The 24457-nt window shown below is 41.6% G+C and overlaps 1 protein-coding gene across 5 annotated transcripts in view; it reads right to left on the reverse strand.

Moving 5' to 3' along the window:
- trpm7 (transient receptor potential cation channel, subfamily M, member 7) overlaps positions 1-24457 on the reverse strand; it is a 140157-nt gene that overhangs the window by 22221 nt on the left and 93479 nt on the right. For all 5 annotated transcript variants that reach the window (XM_078530188.1, XM_078530186.1, XM_078530187.1 and 2 more), the window contains 6 exons: positions 21624-21664; positions 13918-13943; positions 9522-9575; positions 9248-9298; positions 9089-9154; positions 3622-3905 (listed from right to left, as the gene is read on the reverse strand). In XM_078530188.1, coding sequence (XP_078386314.1) covers positions 3622-3905; positions 9089-9154; positions 9248-9298; positions 9522-9575; positions 13918-13943; positions 21624-21664 — 522 coding nt within the window. The remainder of the gene's footprint in view (positions 1-3621; positions 3906-9088; positions 9155-9247; positions 9299-9521; positions 9576-13917; positions 13944-21623; positions 21665-24457) is intronic.

The raw sequence follows: 24457 nt of genomic DNA on the forward strand, positions 1-24457 counted from the left end.
GTTAGAACCATGTCTAGTAACTTCCAAACCACAGAGCATCCACTACAAGTTGAAATATACTGGAGCTTACACTCGAATCAACAGTAGTCATTGCTGAATTTTGATATTTGGGTTGGCTCTAGGAATGTAGAGTCTCATGTATTAATACCCACTTTTAGTCAGACAGATGACCAATAACTGAAGATTCTAAATCTGATAGGTAACAAATCGTAAAGCATTCATGACTACTGGGCAGCTACTTTCGCAGTTCTACAACTGACATTCCAATAAATGGCTTAACTCCCAGCCACAGCTACAAGTTAACGGAAAATTGCATTTTAAGACCAAGCAGTCACTATGCACAATTTAAGCCAAACACCTTTAAATGTACAATCCCACAACTGGACATTGAAATAATTTAAATGAAAAAAATAAAATAATTAAGAAACACAATGCAAGACTTTACCACGTCAACAGTTTTTTTAAAAATAGTATGGCAAGCTCTTAATCTCTCTCAAAGTGTTCTTATTATTGTTGATTATATTGTAGCTTTAATTTGGCAGGTGTTGTGATGCTGCTCTGTATCACATTGTCAACAACTCTTAGGTACTCCCAGGTCTTTGGGAAGGTCGGGGGTGGGGGGGGGGGTACGATAATGGTGGGAGAGATGTGGCAGGGGAACAGGTAGATTTTTTGGGTATTTTCAGCTCACACTGGCACACACCACCATTCCAGTAATAAAGCTAAGCCCAAGAGTTACATTGCTATATTGACCCCATCAAGAAAACAATTTTAAATAAAACATGGCATCAGTTCCATTAGTTAATTCTAATTTTCAAACTGTCCAGGTGGGATTTGAACTCATTCAGTTTCTCTCCACTGGTGCTGCCAGACTGGGTTTTTCCAGCATTTTTTGTTTTTATGGAATCATTTCTGTTCGTCATCCTCTTTTCCCAGCAGAGGTTAGCAGAGTCAAGATTCATTGAAGCTGTGCTTCTGGAGCTAGTAAATAGGATTCTGTTTGAAGCAGAGCAAGGCAGCACGCATGGGAGTGCTTAGTTTGTTGCCTTTTTAGCTCTGGGGGTGTGACTACTTCAACACCAAAAATAAGTCAGCATTTATTATTGTAACTGTGCATTTTGTTATGCTGGTTAGAACTGACTATTCTGTTTATTTAAACAGAAAAAGTGTGAAATCTATTCTCTATGCTTGGTCACATGCACACTATAACACTTTCTACACCAAGGTGTAGAATACTATGCATGCTGGCACATCAACATAAAAAGTTTAGAAGCAGCACTGCATATGAAGTGAAAGGACTTATGGGTCTATCCCAAGACAATTCATAACGAAGTCCTTTGTGACATGTAGTCAATGTTGCTATGTACATGCCACTCAATATATGTGCACAGCAGGGTGTCACAAACAGCAATGAGATAAATTATCAGATAATCTGTTTTGCTGATACTGATTGAAGGACAAATGTTGGCCAGGACACCTAACTCCATTTCAAAGAGTGCCATAGGATCTTTTACATTCAGAGGCAGCCTGGGCCCTGTTTTAATGTCACATCTGAAAGACAGTACCTCAAAGTCCAGCACTCCCTCTGTAGTGCACTGAAGTGTCAGCCGAGAAAGATCCTGGAGTGAAGCTTGAACACAGCCCTCTGACTCCAATGTGAAAGGCTACCTCTGGGCCAAGGGCAACACTTGTAACAGCCTCATTGATGGTAGCCTGGTTGGTCTGCCTCAAACCACATCAATAAGTGACATTGTCATCAGCCACAGCCTAAAATGTCTATTTTGCCTTAGTTGCTGATATAAACTCTGTGCACAGATAGTTACTCGCCTGCCACATCATTAAACATTTCAGAAGCATCCATGTCAACAGCAACTTAACAGTTCCACAGGCTGCCTGACAGCTATAAACACCAATGTTTTAATTTGTTCCAGTGACATGTATTCCTTAACAGGTGATTTTTTTTGGATTCTATGCAGGATACTACACTGAACTCAATACAGCCTTAGCAATTTTCTTTAAAAGGATTCTAAACTAGTTGCTACATTGTTACAAAAACAGAAAATGCTGGAAAACTCAGCAAGTCTGACAGCATCTGTGGAGAGAAAAAGACAGTTAATGTTTGGAGTTCAATTAACTAATGGAAACGATGCCATGTTTTATTTAAAATTGTTTTCTTGATAGGATCAATATGGCGACGTAACTCTTGGGCGAAGCTTTATTACTGGAATGATGGCGTGTGCCAGTGTGAGCTGAAAATACCAAAAAAAATCTACTTCTTTCCGTCAACTTTTTTTCTCTCCACAGATGCTGTTAGACCTGCTGAGTTTTTCCAGGTATTTTTGTTTTTGTTTCAGATTTCCAGCATCCGCAGTATTCTGCTTTTATCTTAGTGCTATATTGTTATTTCCTTTCTAATTATTTGCTTACATTGACATTTATTTGTAATTATTTGCATACACAGTCCACCACCTATGTGGAGTTGAGGCTACAATCAAATCAGTCATGATCTTATTTAATGCCAGAGCACGCCAAGTGGCCTACTCCTGCTCCTAATTTGTATGCTCACCTGTGAGCAGTTGCAGGTGAATTCAGTTGACATTATGGTAATCTTCAACCACAAAGGACAAACACATGATAATATGTAGGTTTTGCCATGTTTGGCAGGATCACATTTTCCCTTGGTTGCTATGTCTAAGATTGTGCGGCCAAGTTTTCAACTAACATCTAAAGAAAGTGCGCTCCAAATTCAAAGCGTAATCAGCATGATCCTTATTTTGAATATACCACACAGTTGATCAGGTTCATGATTTAAAAGTCTTTGCCCTCTTCAAATGATTTTTCTGCAAAACTATGCGATAGAAGTAATAATCAATCTTAGCCCAGTTCCCACTGGACTACACAAAACTGTCCCAAACAGCAGTAACTAGCAATCCCATTCCAAACAGCAACAGGGAAAAGAAAGGATCGCGTGGTGAGAGAGAGGGTAATCTTCCAGAGTTGGGCTGAGTGCAAAGAGCTTTGCTCTGTGGATTATGCCTGACTTGTGAATGCTTGATACAATACTAACGTTGTGCACTTGAAAGGAGAGGTTTGATTTCCCAGCACTGATATCCCTTATCAATATCCAAGACTTGCATGTTGTTAGAACTCATTTTATTCAACCATATTTTCCAGTAACAAAATGGAAACTGAATGAAAAGTTAAAACTACATGTTTTAATATATGTTCATTTCCCACCTAGGTACAGAATATGTCAGAAGGAAGCACTAAACACACAATTCCAGAATTTTTTTTTTTTGGTGCCCTTCTTCCAACAAACATTTTCAAACAAACTGAGGTCTGCAACTGCTCCAAATTCCCCAAATGAAAAATTGCAATGATAAAATATTGATCCAAAAAGGTCATTTTCAATTGGTAAAGGATCAGGCCAGCTATTTTTTCTGTAAACAAACTGTCCCTGGGCATTGTAAATCTTATTTACAGCAAGGGGTATAAAATCAGAAGGAAAAATCAGCAGCACTGTTGATAAATGTTAAGAGCTACAACCAACTCCCTGAAGAATTGAGTATTTCAGTGTGAATAAAACATAAATATATACCTTGAAGAGTGTTGAGCATTTACCTTCAAGCACAGATGTAACACAGTATCTTCCTTGTAGATTCTCTTCCATGTGTTCACGACTTCAGGAAGAAAAGACTTCACAATATACAGCTGACCTGGTTTGAGTATATCGAACTCAGACCACGTGCACTCCACTTTTAAGGCTCGTCGCAATCCCCCTCCCATTTCTTCTTTGCTTAAGAACTCAATCTTGGCACATCGCCCTTGTTGTGACCAGGAAGACATGCTATTGTTCAGACTGATTGGTGAGCTCTCCTCTAGCCTATAAATAGTCACAGGTTCACCTTCAACACAAGAAAAACAAAGTACAAGAAAGTTCAAAATAGGTCCACAATGGAACAAAAGGAAAGCAGGTGATACAGCGGTGAAAAGGTTATCTCCTCTATTTTATGTCATCATTTGCCTGAACTTTCTTTATATGTTCCTTCTAAACTGTAAATATATTACACATCATTACTTCCGTGTTGAAAGCAACAAATTCTCAGTAAAATAAAAGCAAAAAATACGGCAGATGCTGGAAATCTGAAACAAAAACTGGAAGTGCTGGAAAAACTCAGCTGGACTGGCAGCATCTGTGGAGAGAGTAACAGTGTTAACACTTCAAAGTCCAATACGAGTGCTTTGGAAGCAGAAACATATTGGGCTCTGAAGCATTAACTCTGTTACTCTCTTGACAGATGCTGCCAGTCCTGCTGAGTTTTTCCAGCATGTCTAATTTTTATTTAGGAATTCTCAGTCTCCTACTAAAACACGTTTTCCCAAGGATCCCAAATCTGAGCATTCCTTACATTCCTTCCAGCAACTTGCTGGCTTTTAAACTCCAGCTTGGCATCAACTAATCTTTGCTCTCTTTCTCCTATTCTTTCTAGCCTTGATGATATAACAACATAAGGACCAGATGCAGGAGTAGACCATATGGCTCCTTCAGCCTGCCCTGCCATCCAAAAAGAGCATGGCTGATATGCCAACTCCACTTTCACATCCTATCTCCATGATCCTCTATTCCCTTAGTGCCCAAAGATCTAATTCAAGTCGAGTAAAGAGGATAATAGCAGGTTAATGTGTAGCTAGACACATGGTGCAGGAGGGAAGGCTTCAGATTCTTAGGACAGACATTGCAACCTGCTCTCTGGCAGGTGGGATTTACTCAAGATGGGTGGGTTGCATCTGAACAGAGCTGGGGCCAGTATTCTTATAGGCAGGTTAATCAGTCCAATGAGGGAAGATTTAAATTAATTCAGCATGGGGTTGGGCAATAAGATGTAGTGCTAAAATGTAGAACCAAGATGTACAAGAGGACTATTAGAAATAATATAGAATTAACCCACTGGGAATATGATATAGTGGTGATAACGAAGGCCTGGCTTAAAAAAAAAGGGGGCTGGATATATTCCTCAGTACAAGGGATTCGGCAAAGACAGGAAAACCGGGAGTAAGGGTAGCAGTTTTGATTCAAAAAATTATTACAGTGCTAAGACGACAGTGTCCTCAAGGGACCAAAGACAGAATCTCTATGGCTGGAATTAAGAAACAATAAAAGTGCCATAACCCTATGGTGTATTTTATAGACCAAATATTGGGCAGGAGATAGAGGAGCAGATTTGCAAAGACTGGTTGACTGATGGTTTAGGAACTGTACTTCAGACATTCCATCCCACTCTTTCTCCTCATAGGGCAACCGTCTAACCCCAGGAATCAACCTAGTGAACCTCTGTTGCACCCCCTTTTCTATTTTTCCTACTAGAGTCGATAATTTCACATTTCCCCACATTACATTCAATTTGTCATCTACTTGCCCACTCACTTAACCTGACTATATTGCTTTGCAGCCTGTGCCCTTACATCTTACTTTCCCACCTAGATTCACATTACCAGTAAACTTGGATAACATTACACTCTTCCCTTCCTGCTCCCCAATCTAGGTTATTAATGCAGATTGTAAATAGCTGAGGCTGAAACACTGTTTCTAGGGACGCTCTACTAACAACAGCTTGCACTTTATTTGTTCATGGGATGTGGGCCAGCATTTGTTGCCCATCCCCAATTGCCCTTGAACTGAGTGGCTTGCCTCACCATCACAGAGGACAGTTAAGAGTCAACCACATTGCTGTAGATCTGGAGTTACATGTAGGCCAGATCAGGTAAGGACAGCAGGTTTCCTTCCCTAAAAGGACATTCGTGAACCAGATGGGCTTTTACAATAATTGGCAATGGTTTCGTGATCAACATTACTGAGACTAACTTTTCAATTCCGGATTATTACTTGAATTCAAATTCCGCCAGCCTTCATGGTGGGATTTGAACCCTTGTCCCCAGAACTTTAGCCTGGGTTTCTGGATTACTAGTCTCGTGACATTACCACTATCTCTCCGCTAACCTGAAAATTATCTGTTTATTCCTACTGCTGTCTGTCCATTAAATGATTTTCATATACTGCATTTTAGGCCTTTGTTCTTCATCTATATTTTTTTTAAAAAAGGATCTACTTGTTGCAAATTCACTGCCATTTTTCTGTATTTGTATGAAGTGGGATGCATAATTCAAACAGATATTACAGACAAAATGTGACATGCAATTAAATTCCAGTAGATGGTGCTCTAATTTGAGTTTGCACACCACTGCCTGAAGAGGCCAATGTATGAAAATACTTTCTCACACTGCAGACAATCCTCACACACTAATCGTGCTTTCACAATATCTGTTTGGAATTCCTTTGCCTTGTACTTAACTAAAATATTGATTTTCATAACATGAAAATATATATTTCCCCGATTCAGAATGCCTCAGTCGGTTCACCCTATGAGCAACACATATCAACCCCCGTGTGCTTTGGTAGCAAAGAGGCAAAGAAGGCACTTCATAAAGAAATGTTTCCCATAGAAACACCTTAAATTGAATAATTTGCTCCATAATTTAAATACTTCTTCATCTTGGCCTCACCTGCGCATTTTACCAAGAATTTTAAAAAGCTTACAATTGTATAGCAACATGCATGACTTCAGGAAAACTAAAACCAAAACAGAGCTAGCGTAGTATAGTTGAAAAGGCAGAATATTGAAAACAGGCAGACACATGGCAGATGCACTTTAATGTAGAGAAATATGAAATGATGGATTTTAATAAGAATGAGGAAACACAGCATAAACTAAATGGTATAATTTTAAAATGAGTGTGCCCCAGTTGAAGTACTGCATCCAATTCTGGATGCAGAAGGGTTTTACGGGAATACCACTAGGGATGATAGACTTCAGTTACTTGGAGAGACTAGAAAAGTTGTGATTCTAAGGGGAGATTTAATAGAGGTGCTCACATTCAAGAAGGGTTTTGATAGAGTGAGGAAGGAAAATTGTTTTTACTGTCAGTACAGTCAGAGGCACATTTCATGTAACTGGCAAAAGAACCAAGGGTGAGATATTTTCGTGCTCAAATTTAAGGAGTGGGTCTAAAATCCACAATATGCTGACTAAGAAATGGCAATGCTACAACTCAGTCAAGGTTGATGTCTTGTATGCTTCCACAGCCTGTGTTGTACTTAGACAACGAATGCAAAACCAATTGTTGTTCTGTTCAAAAAAGCAAAGGTAACCCCTAGTATTACAATGGATAAAATGTAATTTTTTTGATTAAGGGTGGAGGTTGCCAGGAGGACATTACGTTTTTCTGTTCTGAAACTACACAGACCTGCTGAGTGGGTTGACTGGAATAGTCTTTCGGGAAAAAAATCTCTTATCAGCATAACTAAAGCGAACAATACTGGAATTAACAGTTGTTAAAAATACACCCCACAGCAATATTCTGGAGATCTGGTGTGCTCCACCTTGAACTGTGAAGTTAGGGGATTCATATTTACCATTCCCCACATAATGACTGAAGTTTATCCACATTACTGGGAATGAAATCAAATAAGGTTAAGGTACTTCACACAGGCAGGAAAAAAAGACAAGACAGCAAATTCCCACTATCGGCTCGTGCATGTTCTAGCCTTCGGTTACTGAGCTGCAGTGACACAGGTCGGAAAAGAGGTCATCTGTATGTAACCTCTATATATTACCGTGTACACAAAACCTTACAAATAGACAAAAAATAGACAGCACATTTCCATCTGATAGGTAAGTGAGCAAAGAAATTGAAAATGGATTGAAAATGAGATTTTAAAGAAAATAGTAGTAAACTAAGAACAGATTGTGGGAAATAGTTAAGGATGAATTTAGAATTGAAATTTCTTTGGGTAGAAGTCTGAGATTGCAGATGTTGATAGAAGAGAGAGAGTTGGGGTAAGGGGGGCATTTTCAGGATAGCAACCTGTAACTAGTGCTGTGCCACAGGGATCAGTGCTGGGGCCTCAATTATTTACAATATATATTAATGACTTAGATGAGGGAAGTGAATGTACTATCGCCAAATTTGCAGATGATACAAAAATAGGTGGGAAGGCAAGTGGTGAGGATGACATAAGGAGTCTACAGAGGGATATAGACAGGTTACGTGAGTGGGCAAAAACGTGGCAGATGGAATATATTGTGGGGAAATGTGAGGTTATGCGCTTTGGCAGGAAGAAGAGTGAAGCTGAATATTACTTAAATGGAGAAAGACTGCAGAAGGCTGCAGCACAGAAGGATTTGGGAGCCCTTGTGTATGAATCCCAAAAAGCTAACATACAAGTCCAACAGGTAATAGGGAAGGCAAATGGAATGCTGGCCTTTATTTCAAAGGGAATGGAGTATAAAAATAGGGAAGTCTTGCTAAATCTATACAAGGTACTAGTTAGACCAAACCTAGAATGCTGTGAACAGTTTTTGTCCCCTTATCTAAGAAAAGATATACTTGGCATTGGAGGCAGTCCAGAGAAGGCTCACTAGGTTGATCCCGGGTATGGAGGGATTTTATGGAGAGGCTGGGCCTGTACTCACTGGAGTTTAGAAGAATGAAAGGCGGCCTTCTTGAAACATAAGATTCTTAGGGGGCTTAACAGGGTAGATGCTGAGAGGTTGTTTCCCCTTGTGGGAGAGTCTAGGACCAGAGGGCATAATCTCAGAGTGAGGGGTTGCCCATTGAGGACAGAGATGAAGAGGAATTTCTTCTGAGGGTAGTTAATCTGTGGAATTCTTTACTGCAGAGGGTTGTAGAAGCTGGGTTGTTAAATACATTCAAAGCGAAGATAGATTTTTAATCAGTAAGGGAATCAAGAGTCATGGGGAAACAAGCAGGAAAGTGGAGTTGAGGATTATCAGATCAGCCATGATCTCATTGAACGGCGGAGCAGACTAATGGGCCGAATGGCCTACTTCTACTCCTACGTCTTATGGGCTGCCTGGAAGAGATATTTAAGTTTGTACATACCTAACAGATGATGTTGAATGTAGAACGTCGAACAATAGAATGTGCTAGCTGGAATGAATGACTAAACATACTGCATTCTGGTTAAAAAAGATCAGTTCTGTCCAGTTTTGATACTAATTCTACTCACCTCTGTTTGGGAGAGGAGTAAATGGAATGCTCTGAGAAAGCCTCATCAAGTTATTCTTCTCAACAGCTTTAAAAAGAAAGGTACACATCTCAATTAGTCAATGCATTGAGACATTTATCACGAATTGCGTAGTTTTTATATTTATTTCATAATACGGACCTGAATAGTAATAATTTACATCCAGTACAGGCTTGAAAGGAGATCCAATCACTATGAGGTGGAAGAGGAAAAAATAAGGTTTAAACCTTTCGAAATAAAATTTACCCAATTCTCGCAGAAGAAAGGTTTCTTTAAGCACTAGGAACTAGACTATAGTCTCTGAAGAAAGCAACTCTTCTAAAACTTTGCTTAGTTGCAAAAGAAAAAGGCCAGCACATTTTAGTTCAATATTTGGTACTAAAAGGAGCTGTGAGAAAATATCAGTATATCTCACCTCCCATTTTCTTGGGCCTTCCATGAGATTGATGAGCATTGTAAAAGTGTTGTGCTGAAACAGATGGAAATTAAAAACATTAAAACATACACATATATGGAACTGCTGCACTAGACTGGCAGCAAATATAAGGGCTCAAAACATTTCAGAATCCCAAGACAACACTAAAACCATTTACCTTATTATTTAATGATATACATTATGTTGAATTGTCTACAGATCATTTGGTGTTTCAGTATAGATATTGTAAACAAGTTAACACTGATATCAAAGTAACCTGCAATTTCCTTGGAGCAATGAGGCTGGTGTTAAATATTTGGGGGAGGTGACAGCATAGTGGTATTGTGACTGGACTAGTAATCCAGAGACCCAGGGTAATGCTCTGGGGACCCGGGTGCGAGTCTCTCCACAGCAGATGGTGGAATTTGAATTCAATGAAAATCTGGAATTAAAAGTCTAATGAAGACCGTGAAACTATTGTCAATTGTTATAAAATCCCATCTGGTTCATTAATGTCCTTTAGGGAAGGAAATCTGTCATGACTCCAGACCCACAGCAATGTGGTTGATGCTTAGATGCCCTCTGAAATGGCCTAGCAAGCCACTCATTATAACAAACTGCTACAAAGTCACAAAAAAAGGAATGAAACCAGATGGATCACCCGGTAACAACCTAGCACCGGAAACGGCAACGACAACGGCAAGCTCGGCCCTGTCAACCCTGCGAAGTCCTCCTTACTAACATCTGGGGACTAGTGCCAAAATTGGGAGAGCTGTCTCACAGACGAGGCAAGCAACAGCCTGACATAGTCATCCTCACGGAATCATACCTTACAGATAATGCCCCAGACACCACCATCACAATCCCTGGGTATATGTCCTGTCCCACTGGCAGGACAGACCCAGCAGAGGTGGGGGCACAGCGGTATACAGTAGGGAGGGAGTTGCCCTGGGAGTCCTCAACATCGACTCCAGACCCCATGAAGTCTCATGGCATCAGGTCAAACATGGGCAAGAATACCTCCTGCTGATTACCACGTACTGCCCTCCCTCAGCTGATGAATCAGTGCTCCTCCATGTTGAACATCACTTGGAGGAAGTACTGAGGGTGGCAAGGGCACAGAATGTACTCTGGGTGGGGGACTTCAATATCCATCACCAAGAGTGGCTCGGTAGCACCACTACTGACCAAGCTGGCTGAGTCCTAAATGCATCTGCGGCAGGTGGTGAGGGAACCAACATATGGGAAGAACATACTTGACTTCAACCTCACCAACCAACCTGCCGCAGATGCATCTGCCCATGATTGTGCTGTCAGTCATTGTGGAGACGAAGTCCCGCCTTCACACTGAGGATACCCTCTACCGTGCTAAATGGGATAGATTTCAAACAGATCTAGCAACTCAAGACTGGGCATCCATGAGGTGCTGTGGGCCATTAGCAGCAGCAATGTACTCGAACACATTCTGTAACCTCAAGGCCTAGCACATCCCCCACTCTACCATTGCCATCAAGCCAGGGGATCAACTCTGGTTCAATGAAGAGTGTAGGAAAGCATGCCAGGAGCAGCACCAGGCACACCTAAAAATGAGGTGTCAACCTGGTGAAGCTATAACACAGGGTTACTTGCATGCCAAACAGCATAAGCAGCAAGTGATAGATGGAGCTAAGCAATTCCACAACCAACAGATCAGATCTAAGCCCTGTAGTCATGCCACATCAAGTCACAAATGGTGGTGGACAATTAAACAACTCACTGGAGGAGGTGGCTCCACAAATATCCCCGTCCTCAATGATGAAAGAGCACAGTACAGCAGTGCAAAAGATAAGGCTGAAGCATTCACAACAATCTTCAGCCAGAAGTACTGAGTAGATGATCCATCTCAGCCTCCTGCGGAGGTCCCCAGCATCACCGATGCTAGTCTTCAGCCAATTTGATTCTCTCCACGTCATATCAAGAAACAGCTGAAGGCACTGGATATAGAAAAGGCTATGGGCTCTGACAATATTCCGGCAATAGTACTGAAGACTTGTGCTCCAGAACTTGTCTCGCCCTTAACCAAGCTGTTCCAGTACAGCTACAACACTGGCATCTTACCCGGCTATGTGGAAAATTGCCCAGGTATGTCTTGTACACAAAAAACAGGACAAATCCAACCCGGCCAATTACCGTCCCCTCAGTCTTCTCTCCATCATGAGTAAAGTGATGGAAGGGATCATCAACAATGCTAGCAAGCATCATTTGCTTAGCAATAACCTGCTCACTGATGCCCAGTTTGGGTTCTGCCAGGGCCACTCAGCTCCTGACCTCATAACAGCCTTGGTTCAAACATGGACAAAAGAGGTGAATTCCCGAGGTGAAGTGAGAGTCACTGCCCTTGACATCAAAGCAGCCATTGACCGAGTGTGGCATAAAGGAGGCCTAAGAAAACTAGAGTTAATGAGAATCAGGGGTAAACTCTCTGCTGGTTGGAGTCATACCTAGCACAAATGAAGATGGTTGTGGTTGTTTGAGGTTAGTCATCTCAGCTCCAGGACATCACTGCAGGAGTTCCTCAGGGTAGTGTCATCGGCCCAATCATCTTCAGCTGCTTCATCAATGACCTTCCTTCCATCATAAGGTCAGAAGTGGAAATGTTCGCTGATGATTGCACAATGTTCAGCACCATTCACGACTCCTCAGGTACTGAAGCAGTCCATGTCCAAATGCAGCAAGACCTGGACAATATCCAGGTTTGGGCTGACAAGTAACATTCACGCCACACAAGTGCCAGGCAATGACTATCTCCAACAAGAAAGAATCCAACCATCGCCCCTTGATGTTCAATGGCATTACCATCACTGAATCCCCCACTATCAACATCCTGGGTGATTTCCATTGAACAGGAACTGAACTGGACTAGCCATATAAATACTGTGGCGACAAGAGCAGGTCAGAGGCTAGGAATCGTGCGATGAGTAACTCACCTCCTAAATCCCCAAAGCCTGTCCACCATCTACAAGGCACAAGTCAGGAGTGTGATGGAATACTGCCCACTTTCCTGGATGAGTGCAGCTCCCACAAAACTGAAGAAGCTGGACACCGTGCAGGACAAAGCAGTCCGCTTGATTGGCACCACATCCACAAACATACACTCTCTCCACCACCGATGCACAGTAGCAGCAGTACGTACCATCTACAAGATGTACTGCAGGAATTTACCAAGGCTCCTAAGACAGCACCTTCCAAACAAACTACCACTACCATCTAGAAGGACAAGGGCAGCAGATAGATGGGAACACTGCTGCCTGGAAGTTCCCCTCCAAGTCATTCACCATCCTGACTTGGAAATATATCGCCATTCCTTCACCGTCGCTGGGTCAAAATCCTGGAACTTCCTTCCTAACAGCACTGTGGGTGTACCTATACTACACGGACTGCAGCGATTCAAGGCGGCAGCTCCCAACACCTTCTCAAGAGCAACTAGGGATGGGCAATAAATGCTGGCCCAGCCAGCGAAGCCCACATCCTGCTAATGAATTTAAAAAAATATTCTTGCACCTGTGGCTATAAATAAGAGCTCTGATATGGTCTTTCAGCATGAGTGAAGGAGTCTCAGTAGATTTGTTGTAAAGTTAACTTCTGTTGGTTGACCTGCTGGTCCTGTATAAATACTTCAGGTGTTGCTCAATATCCAAAACAGATTTTAGACACGCTATGCACATAATGAGGACAGAATGATTATTTTCTCAAACAACCTGGATATACAGAATGATCTGTGTGAAATGGGTTGTTGATGCTTTGCCTGTATAGGGCAAGTCAGATATGCAGAAAGAGAGCTGCAATATTCGAACAAAGTAAATGAACGAAAAGGATTAAAGTATTTGTAAAGGACATGTTCCAAAATTCACTCCAAAATGAAAGGAATGCAATTATGCCCTTAAAGCAAGGCACATTCACTTAAGATCGAGCAGAAAACAAACAAGGTGCTTAGTTGGAAAAGGCTTATTGGAATTAGGTCTCAGAGGTTTATGCCAGATTCTGAATATTAACAATACACTGTTTCTCTTATATAAATCAACTTGAACTCTTAGCAACAACCAATTTAGTATTCATTAGAATATAGTGCATGAGTACAAAGCAGCTTGGGTATTAAAACAAGGTGTGCCCTACAGGTTGATGAGTCATATCAAAGCATAAAATTCAAATAGGAGCAAGTCAGAAACCAAGGCTTCTGCAACAAATATTAGAATTGATCATTACAATGGAAAGTGTGAGAGAGTTTTCTTTTTTTAAAAAAAAACACTCCATCTAGATGTTTGAGCATGAGATTAAGATAACCTACATTCTTAAAATGCAACATTTCTTGGAAAACAAGTGACATTACTTGCAGTTCCAGTTTGGATTTAAGACTTACCATTTAAGGCATCTTCACCAGCAGCCCTGAAACAGAGAAATAAACAGCTTGTATCTAGCCAAAAACATTTAAACCAATTTAAATTTAATTGATTCTGTAAACAAGTTGTCCTATACAAGTAGTTTTGCTGAAAATCTAAATTTGTGACACACATGCTACAGTTTTAATAATTTCTAGAGTATGTTTGATGCTACACATTAATTTGAATGACATCATTAGCTACTTTTCACTATAGTAAGCTTATGCACTGAACAGATTAGTCCTTGTGTGCTGTAACAACTGACATTCTACTTTACCCAAAGAGCAGATCCTATCCTATTGAAATAATGTTTTGTTATTGCAGCAACTAAACAATGATGCAGAGCGCTACTTCTATCTGAACTAGCCTTTTGAACAGATGCTCCATCAACGAAATCGTAGCCTTGATCCAAGAATTTTTAAAATTTCAGTTCTCCAAGCAGAGAGAGAAAGCATAACATAGAAACTAGGAGCAGGAGTAGGCCATTTGGCCCTTCGAGCCTGCTCCGCCATTCATTATGATCATGGCTGATCATCCAACTCAATAGTCTGCTCCCACTTTCTCCCCATATCCTTTGATCCCTTTCGCCCCAAGAGCTATATCCAACTCCTTCTTGAAAACATACAATGTTTTGGCCTCAACTACTTTGTAGTAGCGAATTCCATAGGCTCACCATTCTCTGGGTGAAGAAATTTCTCATCTGTCCTGTATCCTCAGACTGTGATTTATGAAAGGGAAATCATGCTTGACAAATCTATTGGAATTTTTCAAGGATGTAACTAGAAGAGTTGATGAGGGGGAGCCAGTGGATGTGGTTTATTTGGACTTTCAGAAGGCTTTCGGCAAAGTCCCACATAAGAGATTAGCATGTAAAATTAAAGTGCATGGGATTGGGGGTAGTGTACTGAGATGGATAGAAAACTGGTTGGCAGACAGGAAACAAAGAGTAGGAATAAATGGGTCTTTTTCCGAATGGCATGCAGTGACTAGTGGGGTACCGCAGGGATTGGTGCTGGGACCCCAGTTATTCACAATATATATTAATGATTTAGATAGGGAAATTAAATGTAATATCTCAAAATTTGCATATGAGACAAAGCTGGGTGGGAGGGTGAGCTGTGAGGAGGATGCAGAGACGCTTCAGTGTGATTTGGACAAGCTGAGTGAGTGGGAAAATGCATGGCAGTTGCAGTATAATGTGGATAAATGCGAGGTTATCCATTTTGGTAGCAAAAACAGGAAGGCAGATTATCTGAGTGGCTATAAATTGAAAGAGGGGAATGTGCAACAAGGGTGTCCTTGTACACCGGTCACTGGTACTTTAAGGAAACAGCGTGATGCAATGCTTGAATGCAGCCATTTACCTACAAACATACCAATTAGGAGTAGGCCACTCTGCCCCTCAAGCCTGCTCTGCCATTCAATAAGTTCATGGCTGATCTGATTGTAACCTCAACACTGCTGCCTACCTCCAATACCCTTTCAATCCCTTACTAATCAAGAATCTATTAACCTCTGCCTTACAAACATTCAAAGACTCTGCTTCCACCGCCTGAGGAAGAAAGTTCCAAAGACTCATGGCCCTCAGAAAAACTCTCCTCTGTGTTTTAAATGAACAACCCCTTATTTTTAAGCAGTGATCCCTAGTTCTAGATTCTCCCACAGGAGGAAACATCCTTTCCACATCCACCCTGTTAAGATCCTTCAGGATCTCATATGTTTCAATCAAGTCACCCCTTAACTCTTCTAAACTCCAGCGGATATAAGCCGAGCCTGTCTGACCTTTCCTTGTAAGGCAACCCGTCCAATCATTTAGCCATCTGGGACTAGGGTATTGAACTGAATCATGTTAATATGGGCCATGCTATTCAACACTGGCAAGCAAGGGACATTGAGTTGAGGGAAAAGCAGTTTGCCTACTTCAGATTTACAGTGTTTTTAATTATGTTATACATTCTCTCTGATTGTGCTTGGAGAACCGAAATTAAAAAAACTTCTCTGATCTGCTTTCAATGCATTTACATCCTTCCTTAAATAAGGAGGCCAATATTGTACACAGTACTTCAGATGTGGTCTCACCAGTGCGCTGTATAACTGAAGCATAACCTCCCTACCTTTGTATTCAATCCCCCTCGCAATAAACAATAATATTCTATCAGCTTTCCTAGTTACTTGCTGTACCTGCATTCTACCCTGTTCGATTCACACATTAAGACATCCAGATCCCTCTTCAGCTCAGAGCATTGCAATCTCTCCCCATTTAGGTAATATGGTTCTTCTTGCCAAAATGGACAATTTCACATTTTCTCACATTATGCTCCATTGTCAGATCTTTGCCCGCTCACTTATCTATATCCCTTTGTAGCCTCCTTATGTCCTCTTCACAACTTACTTCCTAATTTAGCAGCCATATCTTTGGTCACGTCATCCAAGTCATTTATATAAATTGTAAAAAGCTGAGGCCTCAGCACTGATTCCTGTGGCACACCATTCGTTACATCCTGCCAACCAGAAAATGACCCATAAATGCCTGTTTTCTGTTAGCTAGCCAATCTTCTATCCATGCCAATATGTTAACCCCTACACCATGAGCTTCTATTTTCCGCAATCATCCTTTATCAAATGCCTTCTGGAATTCTCAGTACAGTACATCCACTAGTTCCCCTTTAGCCACAGCAGAGTTTACTTGTTCAAAGAACTCTAATAAATTGGGTAAACATGGTTCCCCTTTTACAAAACCATGTTCATTTTGTCTGATTACCAAGAATTTTTCGAACTGCCCTGCCATAATGTCTTTAAAAGTGGCTTCCAACATTTTCCCTATGACAGATGTTAAGCTAACTGGCCTGTAGCTTCCCATTTTCCGATTGCCTCCCTTTTTGAATAAAGGGGCTACGTTTGCTAGTTTCCAATTAAATGGAACCCTCCCTGAATCTAGGGAATTTTGGGCAATTAAATCCATAGCATCAACTATCTCACTAGCCACTTCTTTTAAGACCCTGGGATGAAGTCCATCAGGACCCAGGGGCTTGTCAATCTACAGCTCCAACAATATGGTTAATACCACTGCCCTGGTGATTGTAATTTTCTCAAGTTCCTCCCTCTCTTCCATTTCCTGATTTACAGCTATTTGAGATGTTGCATGTATCCTCTATTGTGAAGACCGATGCAAAATTAACATCTAGGTGCTTATGCCAAAACTGGGATAGATGTCTCACTGACTAGTCAAGTAATGGGCTAACATAGTCATCCTCACTGAATCATACATTACAGATAATGTTCCAGACACCACCACCATCCCTGGGTATGCCCTGTCCCACCAGCAGGACAGCCCATCAGAGATGGCAGCATAGTGGTATACAGTCAGGAGGGAGTTGCCTTGGGAGCCCTCAACATGGACTCTGGAACCCATGAAGCATCCCAACGCTGGCAGCCCAGCACTTCAATGCAGAAGATAAAACTGAAGCATTTGCAACAATCTTCAGCCAGAAGTGCCGAGCAAGTGATCCATCTTGGCTTCCTCTGGAGGCCCTCAGCATCACAGATTCCAGTCTTCAGCCAATTCGATTCACTCCACGTGATAACTAAAGAAAGTTACAGACTTAACAAAAAAGCATATAATTGTGCAAAGATGGGAGGCAGGTCAGAAGGTTGGATAGAATATAAAAAACAGCAAAGGATGACTAGGTGGATTAATAAGGAGGGAAAAATTAGAGTACGAGACAAAGCTAGCTAGAACTATAAAGACAGATAGGAGTTTCCATTGATAATTAGTAAGAATAAAGTTAACCAAGTGAGCATTGGTGTTGTAGATACCAATTGTTGTAGAAGCGAAGTCTGGGGAATTAATAATGGAAAATAAGGAGATGCAGATTAAATGAACAGGCATTTTCCATCGATCTTCAAATCGATCTAAAAGTAACATCCCAGAAATAGCTGTAAATCTGGAACTGAAAGGGAGAGGGGAACTCAAGAAAATGACAATCACCAGGGAAGTGGTACTTAGCAAATGGTTGGAACTGTGGGTTGACAAGTTCCCAGGTCCTGATGGGTTTCATCCTGGGGGCCTAAAAGAAGTGGCCAGCAAGATAGTTGATGCATTGGTTTTAATTTCCTAAAATTCTCTAGATTTGGGGAACGTTCCATTAGATTGGAAATAGCTTAAGTAACTCCTTTATTCAAAAAGGGAGGGAGACAGAAAGCAGGAAACTACAGGCCAGTTAGCATAACATCTGTCATAGGGAAAATGTTAGAAGCTATTATTAAAAACGTTATAACAGGGCACTTAGAAAAATTCAAGGTGACCAGGCAGAGTCAACATGGCTTTGTGAAAGGGAGATTATGTTTAATAAATTTATTGGAATTCTTTGAAGTAGTAACAGGTGCTGTGGATAAAGGGGAACCAGTGGATGTACTATGCTTAGGTTTTCAGAAGGCATTTGAAAAGATGCCTCGTCAAAAGGTTACTGGAAAATAAAAGCTCATGGTGTAGGGGGTAACATATTGGCATCATGAGAAGATTGGCTAGCTAGCAGGAAATAGAATAGGCATAAATGGCTCATTTTCAGGTTGACAGGATGTGACAAGTGGTGTGCTACAGGGATCAGTTGCTGGGGCCTTAACTTTTTACAATTTATTTAAATGACTTGGATGAAGGGATCACTGGTATGGTTGCTAAATTTGCTGACACAAAGATAGGTAGGAAAATAAGTTGTGAAGAGGACAAAAGGAGGCTACAAAGTGATAGAGGTAGGTTAAGTGAGTGGACAAAGATCTGGCAAATAGAGTATCATGTAGGAAAATGTGAGGCTGTCCATTTTGGCAGGAGGATTAAACAAGGCATATTATCTAAACAGAAATTACAGAGCTCTGAGATGCAGTGGGATCTGGGCGTCCTACTGCATGAAACACAAAAGGTTACTAAGAAGGCGCAGCCAATGATTAGCAAAGCTAACAATGTTATTTTTTTATTATGAGGGGAATTGAATACAAGAGCGGGGAGGTTATGCTTCAGTTATACAGGGCACTGGTGAGACCACATCTGGAGTACTATATACAGTATTGGTCTCCTTATTTAAGCAAAGATGTAAATGCATTAGCAGTTCAGAGAAGGTTTACTAGGCTAATACCAGGAATGGGTGGGTTGTCTTATGAGGAATGGCTGGACAGGCTAGGCTTATATGTGCTGGAGTTTAGAAGAGTAAGAGTCAACTTGATTGAAGCTAGAGCTTGGGGGTCAGTGTTTCAAAATAAGGGGTCGCCCTTTTTGGACAGAGATGAGGAAATACTTAGTCGCACAGAGAGCTGAGACGCTTTGGAATTCTCTTCCTCAAAAGGTGTTTGAGGCAGAGTCTTTGAATATCTTAAAGGCAGAGGTAGATAGCTTCTTGATAAGTGAGTGAAAGGTTATCGAGGGTAGGCAGGAATCTGAGGTTAAAATCAGATCAGCCATGATCTTATTGAATGGTGCAGCAGGCTCGAGGGGCCAATTGGCCTACTCCTGTGCCTAATTCGTATGTTCGCACATGCTATCAAGAAACGGCTGAAAGCACTGGATACTGCAAAGGTCATGGGCACTGATCATATTCCGACAATAGTACTGAGGACTTGTGCTCCAGAACTTGCTGTGCCCCTAGCCAAGCTGCTCTAGTACAGCTACAACAGTGGCATCTGCCTGGCAACTATGGAAATTTGCCCAGGTATGTCCTGTACATAAAAATCAAGATAAATACAACCCAGCCGATTACAGCCCCATCAGTCTACTCTTGATCATTATTAAAGTGATGAAAAGGGTCATCAACAATGCTATCAAGCGGCATTTGCTTAGCAATAACCTGCTCACTGACGCTCAGTTTGGGTTCTGCCAGGGTCACAGCTTTTGACCTCATTACAGTCTTGGTTCCAACATAGACAAAGGGCTGAACTCGAGAGGTGGTGTGTGAGTGTGAGTGCGACTGCCCTTGACAAAAAGGCAGCATTTGACTAAGTGTGGCATTGAGGAGCCCTAGCAAAACTGGGAGTCATATGGAAACTGGGGGAAAACTCTCCGCTGATTCAAGTCATACCAAGCGCAAAAGGAAAATGGTCGTGGCTGTTAGAGGTTAGTCATCTCAGTTCCAGGACATAACTGCAGGAGTTCCTCAGGGTAGTGCCCTGGGCCCAACCATCTTCAGCTGCTTCAATGACCTTCCTTCCATCTTAAGGTCAGAAGTAAGGATGTTCGCTGATGATTGCACAATGTTCAGCATCATTCGCGACTCCTCAGATACTGAAGCAGTCCGTGTCCAAATGCAGCAAGACCTGGACAATACCCATGCTTGGGGCTGACAAGTGACGAGTAAAATTCATGCCAGATAGTGCCGGGCAATGACCATCTCCAACAAGAGAAAATCAAACATCACCTCTTGGCTTTCAGTGGCATTACCATTGCTGAATCCACCACTATCAACTTCCTGGGAGTTACCATTGACTAGAAACCAAACTGGTCTACCCATATAAATACTGTGGCTACAAGAGGTCAGAGGCGAGGAATCCTGCAGGGAGTAACTCACCTCCTGACTCCCCAAAGCCTGTCTCCCATCTACAAGGCACCAGTCAGGATTGTGATGAAATATTCCCCACTTGCCTGGATGAGTGCAGCTCCAACAACACTCAAGAAGCTTGACACCATCCAGGACAAAGCAGCCCGCTTGACTGGTACCCCTTCCACAACCGACGCACAGTGGCAGCAGTGTGTACCAACACAAGATGCACTACAGGAACTCACCAATTCTCTTTAGAAAGCACCTCCTAAACCCATGACCACTACCATCTAGAGGGAGAAGGGCAACAGATACATGGGAACACCACCACCTGGAAGTTACCCTCCAAGTCACTCACCATCCTGACTTGGAAACATATCGCTGTTCCTTCACTGTCGCTTGGTCAAAATCCAGGAACTCCCTCCCTAACAGCACTGTGGGTGTACCTACACCACACGGACTTTTAGCGGTTCAAGAAGGCAGCTCACCACCACCTTCTCAAGGGCAACTGGAGATGGGCAATAAGTGCTGCCCCAGCCAGCAATGTCCACATTCCATGAATGAACAAAAATAAAACCTGTTCAATTCTTCTGCCATCTCCTCATTTTCCTTTATTAATTCCCCAGACTCACTTCCTATAGGAACGCTTACTTTGTTAACTTTTTAAAAAAAAAGATCTATAGAAACTGTTACTATGTCTTCATATTTCTAGCTAGCTTTCCCTTGTGCTCTTACATTTCTCCCTCGTTATTAATCGTTTAGTCATTCTTTGCTGCTTTTTATATTCTGTCTAATCTTCTGACCTGCCACCCATCTTTGTGCAGTTACATGGTTTTTCTTTATGTTTCATGCTACCTTTAACTTTTTTGGTTAACCACAGATGTTGGGTCCTCCCTTGGAATTTCTCTCTCTTTGGAATGTATCTATTCTGTGGATTCTGAAATATCCCCTTAAATGTTTGCCATTGCATCCCTATTGACCTATCCCTTAACCTAATTTTACCAGTTTCACTTTAGCTAGGTCGGCTTTCATGCCTTCATAATTGCCCTTAAGTTTAAAAAACTAGTCTTAGACCTACTCTTCTATCTCTCAGACTGAGTGTAAAATTCAATGATCACTGCTACCTAACGGTATTTCCACAAATCATTGTTATTCCATCCACTTACATTTGACAACTGGTTGTAATATGCTTGTCTTCAAGACGGTCCTAAAAAAGAGAAAAAGCATGTTCATAATATATATGAATACATTGGTATGTATACAGCACAATGGCTTCAGAACTTCATTCTTGTGGTGACTGACCCAGTGTTGGGTAAAAATTATGTTTGTAGTGCAAAGTTCAAATTACAAAATCCAAAATCTGAATCTCAAAAACATACTTCAAGCCCAGTATGTTTAACATTAGTTAACATTAACCAATCACATAGCTCTTCCTTTTAATCTTTTCCTGCCTCTACTTGCTTAAAAGCTATTTCAGAGCGACCTTTCATCAGAACTGAAAATGAGCGATCTCTCTCTCTCTCTCTCTACCAATGTTGCTTGACCTGCTGACTGTGTTCAGCATTTCGTTTTTAGTCCCTTTAAGGACTTGCTGTTGAAACTTAACTAGCATTACAAGAATGCAGTGTTTTGGGCGTTTGCTTCCTTGCATCAGAGTATAATTTTTGTAAGGCATTGTTACTCAATAGTGAGTTTCAGAGTACTGAATATATTATGTTTCAATTGTTCTTCCCAATTTTCTTGAGCATATCATGCTCACTTATATATAGTAGTTGAACTCTCACAAATGGAGACATCTTTAAAGGAGTTCATATTTTCAACATTGTCACACCATAGGGAAGAAAAGGAATTTTTACAGCAGCTCATGTCTTCAGAATTTCATAAATGTTCCACAACCAAACCTTGTTTTGGAATTACAACTCTATTTTAGAAAAGGTGACAGCAAAGAGAGTTGAAATGAAGCAAAATACATGTCTAAAAATCTTCATGCGTTCCCCAATGATAGAGGAAGTTAGGAATCCATATATGAAAACTGAAATATATTCAAATAACCTAAGTTCTGTACTACCAAATGACTGTTTGAGTATTGCTGAAAAAAGAGACATGCTGTCTAAGGTTTTCATCTTGCACTCATTAGGACAGACCATAAGACATAGGAGCAGAAATTAGGCCATTCGGCCCATCGAGTCTGCTCCGCCATTCAATCATGGCTGATAAGTTTCTCAACCCCATTCTCCCACCTTCTCCCCGTAACCTTTGATCCCCTTACCAATCAAGAACCTATCTATCTCGGTCTTCAATACACTCAATGACCTGGCCGCCACAGCCTTCTGTGACAATGAATTCCATAGATTCACCACTCTCTGGTTAAAGAAGTTTCTCCTCATCTCTGTTCTAAAAGGTCTTCCCTTTACTCTGAGGCTGTGCCCTCGGGTCCTAGTCTCTCCTACTAATGGAAACATCTTCCCCACGTCCACTCTATCCAGGCCTTTCAGTATTCTGTAAGTTTCAATCAGATCCCCCCCCTCATCCTTCTAAACTCCATCGAGTATAGACCCAGAGTCCTCAAACGTTCCAGATCGCAAGATTGCTGACAGTAAAGGGAACAACAATTTGTACTGCATGAGGAGAGAGTGATTGGTTGGCAAGTGGATTCTGATTGGTAGAGGTGTTGCCATGGAGAATGCAGCAGAGAACAGTTAACTGCCAAGCTTTCATTCAAATTCAGGATGACTCATTGGTCCAGACATCATCTTGGGAAAGGAACCAGGGAATGGTTGTCCAATGGTGTTGCAGAGTTAAAAAATGTACAATGCGTGCCTGCAAAGGACAGGGCCCTGTGTGTGTGAATATATGTGGCATCTAGCATGCATATGCGAGCCACGTTGCAAGCTCAATTGATAACTTTCAGCTGGCTTTCAGTGTAATTCTTAGCACAATCATGATTGTTTACCCAGTGTTGTCCAATCACGGAATCACATCTAATGTTGGACACTGTGCTTTGAGTTTTGCAAACACATGGTTTGGCACGGTCAGTGCTTTGCCTGTTGCCAACAGCCAAAGGTACGTGCTCTTTGATACAATGCACCAGCTGTTGGGATGTATAACCTGCATATGTGGCATCACATTCAATTCCCACGTTACTCATTTGAAAATAGGCAGAATACCTTTTTGGCTTGATGGCAGCATCGTTAGTGGCAAATACCACTTGTGTTGCTACTACATAGTAACAGCGTGAAACGGCTAGCTTCACCTGTTGCTTAAATATTTGAGACACCTTTCCCTCCAGGGTAACGAGAGGCAGACGTTTCAGGACCGAAACTGGCAGCCTTCGGCCCGTACATAAGCTTACTCGATAAACAGTGAGCAATGTTCTGATCAGGGTAACCATTATCCTGCAGGACGGCTTTGATGCACCCTATTCCAGCATCAAGCTTACACAGTGAGCAAATGGTTTGGGCCCTATTTACAGGGATGTCAGTAAGGCCAATCTTACTGTGTGGGAAACTAGGAATCCCAATGTGTACACAGGCCAATGAAGGTAGGAATCCCAATGTGTACACTGGCTTTTGGTGGACAGTAGTACAGACTCCAATGGCAGATTTCTCAAGCACATCAAGAAAGGGAGCTCATTTCACTGCTCCATTTCAAAGGTGAATTTGAGCGAAGGATGGAGTCCATTAAGCACTGACCGTACCCAAACAGCCCATGCTTGCAAAACTCAAAACAATGTCCAACATTAGATGTGATTCTGTGATTGGACAATGCTTGCTAAACAATCCTGATTGTGCTAAGAATTACACTGAAAACCAGTTTAGGATCAGCAGTTGGGCTCACAGTGTGGCTCACTTCTGCGTGTTAGAAGCCGCGTATATTCACACGCAGGGCCCTGACCTTTGCATGCACTGCGCCTTTTTCAACTAAAAAGCTTGGGGACAGCCATTCCTTCATTCATTCCCCATGGCAATGCCTGGACCGATAAGAGTCGACCTGCCCAGTT

Source organism: Cetorhinus maximus, chromosome 26 (assembly GCF_964194155.1).
Source record: "Cetorhinus maximus chromosome 26, sCetMax3.hap1.1, whole genome shotgun sequence".
NCBI lineage: Eukaryota > Metazoa > Chordata > Chondrichthyes > Lamniformes > Cetorhinidae > Cetorhinus > Cetorhinus maximus.